This window comes from Atractosteus spatula, chromosome 21, assembly GCF_055471065.1.
Source record: "Atractosteus spatula isolate fAtrSpa1 chromosome 21, fAtrSpa1.hap1, whole genome shotgun sequence".
Taxonomy (NCBI): Eukaryota; Metazoa; Chordata; class Actinopteri; order Semionotiformes; family Lepisosteidae; genus Atractosteus; species Atractosteus spatula.
In genome coordinates, this window is record NC_142726.1 from 11,235,414 (window position 1) to 11,245,204 (window position 9,791).

At 34.1% G+C, this 9,791-nt stretch overlaps 1 protein-coding gene across 1 annotated transcript; it reads left to right on the plus strand.

Moving 5' to 3' along the window:
- The first annotated feature begins 748 nt into the window (after positions 1 to 748).
- On the plus strand, positions 749 to 7,972 carry hdip1 (HDAC and MIER1 interacting protein 1). Its single transcript, XM_088939272.1, has 4 exons — positions 749 to 1,117; positions 2,101 to 2,197; positions 5,877 to 6,056; positions 7,211 to 7,972. The coding sequence occupies exons 1-4, from the start codon at positions 1,052 to 1,054 to the stop codon at positions 7,327 to 7,329; spliced, it is 462 nt and encodes a 153-aa protein (XP_088795398.1). The 5' UTR covers positions 749 to 1,051; the 3' UTR covers positions 7,330 to 7,972.
- The last annotated feature ends 1,819 nt before the right edge of the window (positions 7,973 to 9,791 follow it).

The following is a 9,791-nucleotide window of genomic DNA, read 5'->3' on the forward strand; positions in this document are numbered from 1 at the left end:
GATTATTTTTGCTTTTAAAACAAGTGGGTCTTAACAACAATAGGATGATGGTAGATATTTTCTATGTCTGAGCTGCCGAACCTCACACACAAGCAAATATAGACTCTACCTTCCTCAGCAACTCTGGGAAAGAATGTGAAAGAATCACAATTTATACATTTGCTTGTTTTCAAAAAACATAATTTATTAATAATTTTAAATGAAGAAATGATTTAATTCAGTTTGAAATGTATAATTATTATGGTTAGTAATAAAAATAGCTGCAGGAAGCTCTGTTCGTAGTAAAAACAGCTGAGTTGCCTATGGCTACAGCATGTTTCCAGTATATAATGTATGGGGGATGGGCTTCTCTGCTAATCTAGTTAAACTGTTCTTGGTTTGAAAGATAAGCATTTTTCAGCCCGAGAAACGTCTAAAATCGATATTTAAGAATTTAAATCACTTTTTAGTTTTAAGGTAAATTGAATTTATAAGGCAAATTACTAAAATAATGGCGTTTAATCAATTTTTGTATGTTTAAAGTTGAAATAATTCTAATATTGGTATTGTATTTAATATTTAATAATCGGCACTTCAACGTTGTCTTCAACACACATTTGGCACAGCATTTTTTTTAATTTACCGCATACAAAAAAAAATATGACAGCAACAACGATACAAGGGGTACTTAATGTTTATTTCCTTGTGTTCAGCAGTCGTTGCTCTTTGGCAGTGAGACAAGGTCAGAACCTAAACGCATGCTCTGTGGAGAGCACGGAGTTTCAATGCTAAAAACACAAAATGTATTTTGTAAGTTTTTTTCCCCCTATTGAAGTCTTGCGCATGCCTGCTGCTACAGTATTGGGAAAAAAGCGAATTAAGGTCTCCGCGCTCGCAGTGCGCATGGCCAGTGTTTCGGTGTGATTGATGTCGAGTTGGTGAGTGTTGGAGCTCTCGGGTCGGATCAGCTGCACTTCATCGTTGCTGGGAGAACAGCGGGCTGAAATTTCAGTGCAATATTGCTGGGATTGAAGTACGCGTTAAATATAACCACCCAACAAAGAGACAGAGAATGTCGGTAAATAAAGCCAAGAAAGTTAAAATGGCTACCAAATCGTGTCCTGAATGCGATCAACAGGTGAGAAATTATGCCTACATTTATTATTTTACTTTTTAATTTATCAGACTAGCTGGACTATACGGAGGTTGCTCGGCTAGTACGACAGGAAACTATGCATGTAAACAGAAGTTGGACTTAACATGGTTGGGTGAGAGGAGGATAGTTTTCAAGGATATCACAATGGTTATTTTTACATTAAATGACATTTTGCATTCAGATACACTGATACGTGTGGTATGTATATTTAATAACAGCCTTCGTGCAAATGTTTAATTTTGAATGAATTCATAGTTATTTCAGTTTAGGAACCAGTCGGTGCTATGGTCTTGCCATTTCCTGCCTTGCAATATAAAATAGATTCTTATGAATATACTGTGGGGTAGATAATATTAATCTTACAATACGTCATCAATTTTTTTTTTCATCGGAAGGTCGCATTGCTCGATAATGAGTTGTTCTAGTAAACAATACAATAACATGCTTGAAATATGGAAGTTTTAATTTCGGAAGAATAAAAAAAAATCGCGAAATTGCTTTCCTGTATGCCTCGGGTAGTAAATCTATACGGCTTGAAATTGAACCTTTCGTCTGCAGTGGTTAATATCTTTGAACTACTGCGTTACTTATATGCTTATTTGCTAGATTATAATTATATTTACGTCATCTTCACTTTTTATATAGCAATCATTACTTTTGTAAATTGGCGACAGTCCAGATTTCTAGTGGTGGTTTTGTACTATTACGAACTCACACATGACGCCAAAATGAAAGCGCAGAGAAATGTAATTTACTGCTTAAACTATATTACGTGGAACCTGTCTGTACTTTATGCAGTTAAACTGATTTTCAGAGTTTACAGGCAACAGTTTCAGTGTAAAATAGGTGTATAGTCCTCCAGCATTGTTAATCTTGAGTGATAAAGATGTAGTGCATTTAAATTTAACCGATGGCATAAACAAGGGGCGCCAGTGCTTAAAGTTATTCTTTTCAATTTTTATCAGATTCCTGTAGCATGCAAGTCATGTCCCTGTGGCTATGTGTTCATTAGCCGAAAACTTCTGAACGCCAAACAATCTGAGAAATCGCCACCAGCAATAGGTAATTACAAGTTTTCTCCATGATTAACAAGCATCACTAAACGAAGACGATTGAAAACGAGACGTTTTATTGTAATATCAAAGCTATTCTGTCTTTTAATTGCTATTTTGAACAAGGTATGTGACTACTTCTGCACTTAGATATGGTTACAATTCATAGAGTTGTTCATACAATTCACAGTGTATAGTTATTGTCAACGAACTTCCCTTGTTTAGATTAATCAAATATGACTGGTATGAACCATTGTCCTAACCACGTGGTAGTTACATCAGTGTGTGTGTGTATTTCTGTGTGAGAGCTAGTAATAGAGATGATGGTGACAATAGGCCACAAAAATGTTCTTAAAGTTTAAAACGGAAAAAGCCTTCTACTGATTTAATTATTCAGTTAGGGTGTAGACCTAACACAGTTCTTGGTTTTTAAATTGAGCACATATTTGCTGCTTGTACAAAGCACATCTGATAATGAAAACATTAGTTTAATTTTTTTAAGCATTTGTATTAAACTTGAAATACAAACGACTATTTTAAGATTTTAGACTTGTCAGGTTTGTAAACGCAGGGTCCTGTTGAGGATTTTTGTGGGCTTTTGCACAGGCTTGTTTTATCTGTCTTGGCATCTTTTGTGAAGCAATCATAAATATTTAAAAGCAAGTAACGGCTGTCTCTCAAGTTTTCAAATTAGTGTGCAATTTGCACTGGCTTAAAGGCTGACAACACTTTTCATGAGTGAATACAGGGAGAGGTGGGGGATGGGACTTTCATTTTTAATTCCAGGCTAATGCTCTCACTCTGCATGTACTCTAATTCTTTCCATTCTCCTGTCTTAAAGTTACAATTTGAATCCCATCAAGAGAGCTCATTCATTCGTTGTAGTTTTATTTAGCAATATTAACATTTGAGAACTATTCATTTTATACTTTTCACCTTTCACTTATTTTTCTTACTTCATTTATGAAGAGTGTTTAGGATCTTTAATATGGTGTTCTTTAAAGTACAGCTTTAAATATCTTTTAACAGTAAATTAAAATAACTTTTTTTTAAATGAGCTGGTAAATGTAGCAATTAGATTACTAAGGATATTACTGCTGTTTTCAAATAATCGGTGTCAGATTTTCAGGATATTTTAATTAGGTTATGACTGCTTCCCCTTTGAAATGTTTGGTTACAATATTTAAAATGTTATTTTTAACATGATTTGAAAATTAAACTGTTTTTGGTGTGTTGCTTAATCTGTGTAAGTTTGTATTCAAAGTACTGGAAGAACGTTTTTTTTTCAGTTCTAATGCCTTGTATTATTTCTGTCATTATGCAGAATAAAAAGTTTTCCTTTGATAATTAAGTAGCTTCCTGTGTTGATGAAGGCTGGAATGCTGTTTTGTTTCCAGTAGTAAAGGTAGCTCAGATTACAGTCAAACCATTTAATGTAACATGTTGTCTTTTTTTCAATGGAGGAATTAAACTCACTTCTCTTTTCTGACAGTCTTCCGTTTTTTGGGTTAAATTTCAATGCTAGTTTACGTTCCTCTAGGTTGAAAATGGCCTTTATCATAGTGCTCTATAAGAAATCAACTAAGAAAACCTCTTTGAAAAGTTTAACAGACTCATATTCTAAGCCTGGTATTTTGAAAATGCACCAGAGTGAAACCTCAAGTATGGACTACAACCTAAAAAATAATTGATGGCTTACAGTAGTATAATATAACTGTGCAACATTTCAATCTGGCAACACTGAGAAGGTAAAAGGCTAATATACTTGAGGAAACACATGTCCAGACTCAATGTTTTCTTGTGTATGCTGTCGGTTTCTGTGCTTCCAGAAGTAAATGTTTCTAAGAATAGACCTGCCTTCTGATTCAGGAAACATCTTACCTATGGCCAGTAAGGAGACAATTCTGAGTACGAGCTCCTCAGTCACGCAGCTTGTCCAGAGGCAGACAGGAGAGATTAGAGCAGAGAGCTGAATCAGCACTCTGTGCTGGAAGAGGAATAAGTAGAGGTTAATTCCACACTGGAACGTCAAAAGCAAAAGTGTGAAATACATAAATTATCCACAGCCAAAACCTTGTGTACTTTGCTTTTTTTTTTCTTTTTGCTGTTCCTTGAGCAGAAGAGGAGTTTGATTTATTTTGTGGAATTTTTAGTGTTGTCTGTGCTGCTAAACCAAGTCTGTTTTACGTGGAAATAATTAGAACCTCATTGGAAACTTCAACAAAATTTAGCTTTAAAAAGGAAAAAAAAGCCTTCAAAAAGCTAGAAGACGTAGGACAGGATAGGTTATGTGCCACCTAAAGGTTTCTTGAAACTTGAAAGTTTACAGAAACATTTTGTGATGGAACAGGCGTCTGGGGATGTTTCTTTTTTCTTGTGTGCGCCATTTGTCCTAGATCTGTGTAACGGGAGCAACAGTAAATAAGCTTGTGTGTGTTTCTCAGAAAATTGGATAGAATGTTTGCATTTGTATACTGCTTTCTATCCCAGTGGGTTCTGAATAGCTGCATATATACTGTAGGAGGGGGCCAGCTTGCCCACCACTGAATTGCAGCACCTACATTGCTGAAACACAGTAACCCCACAATACAGCAGGTCAGGTGGAGAAATGAGGTATAACATCTCCAATTGAATTAATTTGGCATCTCAGGGAGGTTAGGGTGTGCAAACCCAAAATGGAATTTAACCAGGAAGTTGGATATAGTATCTTGTGTGAACAAGGCCATGGGCTGTATTATGACTTATGTTGAAAGGAAAGTATGTTTTCTTCAGCTTTATTATTACAATGTGATATTGTTAGACTTCAAATAAGGAACAGCAAAACAGGCAGAAAATAAGGAACAATGATGGAAGTGTCTTTCATATTCTAAAATATTCTTTGTTTGAGATACAACTGTTTGCTTGATGTGAGGTGATGCAGTCTTAAGGTTGAGAGACAACCTTAAGCAAACACATTAGTCATATCTATGATCTCTTCAAAAAGGCCTTTGTTCCTGCTTTACATGCAGTAGTAATCTTAATGTGTAGAGCTGAGTAAAGACTAAGTGATATACAAAACAAGCCTCCATAAATATTGAAGTTGTTTTTTTCCCCAAACTCTTTGGATCGCTCAACAATGTTAAATTTTAAAAGTATCCCTATAAATGTGCATCTTATTCAGTATGTAGCATCTCTGAGTAAAATCATTCTGAATCCTGTTAAACCTCTTTATGAGCATTAACATTTATAACATCGAAAAAAAAAATTTTCCATAGAATTGGAACCATTTCTTAGTCAAGTTATAATGGTTTTATTTTCTTAATGAAAATAATTTTTGTCTTGAAGGACAGCTGAGAGTAGTAGGAGATTCTATGTGTAAGTTAAGGACCAGTAGACTGTGGCTCATGAGTCATAAGAAAAGCAAGGGAATCTACAAAACCACAGAGGTTCTTTATTACGAATTTTAGTATTTAAAAACCTTTACAATTGAAGTAATAATGAAATCCCAGAATGAACTATGTTCCTGCACTTTTTCTCTGGTGGTTTTTCTTTTTGAAAATGTCTGTGGGGAGGGCTTTTAAGTCCTTAATTTAAGTTTTAAGTAAGGAGAGGTGAATCAGTTATATTTTGTGGTTTATAAATGCGTTGCTCTCTTGATCTTGTTAAATAATTAAGAAAGCTTCATTATTTGTAATGTGGCATATTTTCAGATAAATCAGATGCTAAGAGGAGAAGAACAGAGAGGATACGCAGAGAGAAAATAAACTCGGCTACAAACAAAGACATGGAAAACAGAAAGCGCTCTCGTTCCAACAGCCAATCGGAGCACATCCGCAGAGGAAGGGGCAGGCCAAAAACGACAACCCATAAAAAACACGAGGATGAAAAAGGTAACATTCATGTCTGTCAAAATCCTGAAGTAGAACAACAATTTTACGTTCACTATCGATAGCATGTAGGCTGTTTTCATTTTGACAACACGCTTACCAGTGAATAGTCAAGTGATTTTTGAAGCCCACACTTTCAGTAGTTTAAAAAAAATATTCCATCATTAGGCAAAAAACAAAAACCAGAACAAATTGTTGAATTAATTTAGGTATGTTGGTCAACAGATAGTTAATAGATAATAGAATGATCTTAAATGTCTGTATGGACATAGTGCTAATATGGATTTAGTACTTTATGACCGTCTTTGAAATTTAGCAGCAATATACTATCACCCATTTACATTTAAACTGTGTGCATTTTCATTAATCATATTATCATAATTAAAAATTTGTATTTTGGTCCATTGAAATGAATTCCTAAATCACGAGTCATAGATGTACAGCCAAAATGTTCTTAATGCAAATGATTAATGATGATGAGCAGAAATGTTTTCCCCATTTGACTTAATTGAATATTGTTTAAAGTCAGTTATTGTACCAACCCTTAGTTTAGCAATATGGGTGAGTATATACACTGATAATGCAAAATACGCAACTTTGTGGTTTCCTCAGTCCTCAGTACAGAAGGTTGTTTTTTTCCCCTGATTAGCTGACATGTTCACACACACTAATGTTAGCGTTGTGATCACTCACTCGGCTAAAAAAACATCTATTGGTTGTGTTTTTCAAAATGAAAGCTTTTGCATTATTCAGTGTAAAGAAAGATGATTCTAGTTACGTTTGGAGTTTTTGATAAATTTAGCCGTTGAACCTATTTGTACAGTACCATTTTACAACGTTGTTGCTTTAATGTTGTGTAAGAAGCGAGTCTTTGTGATTCAGTACAGCTTGGCTTGGACAGTTTGTTCAGATTAATGATTTACAAAGTAGTCTCTCTGCTGCTGCATGGCTGGTGAATTAATCATGATATCCCTAGAAGAAGTTTTATTTTACCAGCTTGCTTTGAGCATAACATGAGACTTTCTTTTACAGTCATTTGCTATAATTATTTTTTATTTGATGATGCAACATTATTGATCTGCTTCTGCTGTATACTGTTACCTTGGCATTATTTGTGAATTTCACTTTTTTTTTCCCTTTTGTTTTGTTCTTTTCAGAAAAACAAGAAAAAGAGATTGATATTTATGCCAATCTTTCAGATGAGAAAGCCTTTGTTTTTTCGGTGGCTTTGGCTGAAATCAACAGAAAAATTATTGGTCAGAGACTGATTTTGTAATACCAGTTTGTAACAGATTGACCACGAAATGAAGCTACTCAGGACTTGAGCTGCAGAAAATTGTGAATGACCACAGAGGACCTAGTTGGGTGAATTTTGACCCAGAAGTTCTGTCGTTTTATGAAGGACTTGCTCAGCTTGCACACTAGGAATGTGGGTACTGGGTATGCATTTGTATGCATAAATTACTGCTATTTTGAATAGTTTCCTAACAATGCATTAGGAAATACATTTTTTTTTACTTTTAAATCAGATTTTTAAAAATATTGTGTATTTGTTGTGCTTAAAAAGTCTAAGATGTATCATATGGAAATCTTTTTTTTCTGTATATTTAATTTTGTACTTGGGGGAAACACTTGAAGAGAATTTCGGTACTGTACCAAGTTTAGTGCAGAAAATGCAATTCTTAAAGGTTTACTCCTCTGTACGGCTTTCTGATTATCATAAAGTTTAGGTGCAGTTGAACCATGAGATTTGATAGATGCTTATGTATTATGTGTAGATTTTGGGAAGACCGTTCTATTTATTACACCTACACCTTCTTAATTTGGGTTTTTTTCTGTTTTCACAAATATATAATCTCACAGATTGTTTTTAAAATATTTGCTCTGTTCTTTAATAAATTGAATGTTTAAAAGCATAACTGCTTAAGTTCCTTTTAATAGTTACAGTACATACCAACTTGAAAAGAATGTTCTTTTTTTGCTTTTAACTGTTGTGCATGTGGTGAATGTGTTGGATGGATGATCTACTTACAAGCTTTTGCATGCAACATGAAGTATTGGTTTTACCACATGTTCCAGTTATTTTGATTTCCAGCTTTTTTAAAAAAAAACTTAACAGACAGAAGATCTAGTTTTCAAATAAATGAAGTGAGCAGTTCATTGTAGAAAAATGTTTTGGAGAACCATGAATTCTCTCCTAACACGTGAAAGGACATTTTTTCCAGTAAGTTGTGTATTTTTCAAAACAGTGTAAAACATTATAGCATTTCTAATGCATTTTTCCCTTACCACACAGCATTTTGCAGGTTTTAACCTGTATCTACATGTAATTAAATCAAAACCTTATTCTGTGAGTTTTGTAATTGTTGGATAATGTTTACAGTTTTCTCAAACCGTAAAGTTTTGTCCTTTGGCAGAGGATAAATCTGGAATTGGTTGTAAAATAAAGTAAAAACATTGTGGTTATTTTGCAGTGCTGTTGCTATTCAGTTACTGCAGAGTAGGAGTTTTGAAGAATACTTTGTTCTGTGTGTTTACACAACCAGTTGAACACAGCTGTTTATACACTTTTTCTGACATAGATTTTGTTTTAATGTGAAATCATTGCATAATCTGACATAAATAGCCAGGATTATTATTAAATGTAATACAATGTCAGTTTGGTGAAGCATAGGTGTGTGAAATGTATTCTCTACAGGTATTTAGTGTAAATGAGTGGAATGACTGGATTTAACCATCCTTACTAATAGCTTTAAAAAGTTAAGAGAGACAGTGGTAACATGAAGCCTTTTTTTGCCTGCCAGGGCAGGAAACTCCTAGGCTTTAGTAAATTCATTTCTTATTCAGAAGCATGTCTCTGCTAGTCTTAATCTCATCTTTATTTTCACAGAGACAAAGTAAATCAAAGACTTTGAAAAGGTGGTAATGATGTAATGGTGACGCATCTGAAGACATTTTCTTAAAATAATAAATTTGTGGTGAATAAATACATTTCTTATACAGTCCATTTTAACATAAAATGCAAACTACCAAATGACTGCTCTGGGAAGTATTAGTCACTGCTTAAATTTAGAATTGTAGAAATGTAATGCCATACTTTGCTTTTATTTTAAGGGATGTCTTTATTTTACTGTTTGATGTAGGGCCTTGTTTGTTTTTACAGTTTCCACTGGTGTAGTAATGTTCTCCTGACCACATACCTTTGCAAATTTAGGAATGCAAATAATTTGCTCATTATAAAAATGAATATGAAACTATGTCAGCAAGAAATAAATTTGAGTGTATTTTTGTAAGTGCTCTTTATTTATTCATGGCTGTTTTTAACATGATAAATGGGAAAGGAGTAAGATCGTTTCTGGATAAAATGTTTAAAAGTACAAGATGAATGTAAATATTCCTTATTATAATTCTTCTGTATGCAGGCTCAACTTCTTGCAACTTATCAAGTTGTCATTCATTAACCACTCTATCTCTGGTGCTTCTAAAGTATTAACCATTGTTACCTCCACCATTAACAGCTATTTAGAACTTTTTTGTTGTCATTGTCGGCAAACTAGGAACAGCTGGGGTCCTCTCTCTCGCTCTTCGACCCACTTATAGTCCATGTTCACATTGTTCAACAAGCTGAAATGTTTCCTAAATCCGCTTGTTCACAAAATAGTCTTAAATCAGACAATTGAGGCACACAAGTGCTTTGACTTACTTATCATTTTGAGAATGAACTCCATAATAAAAATA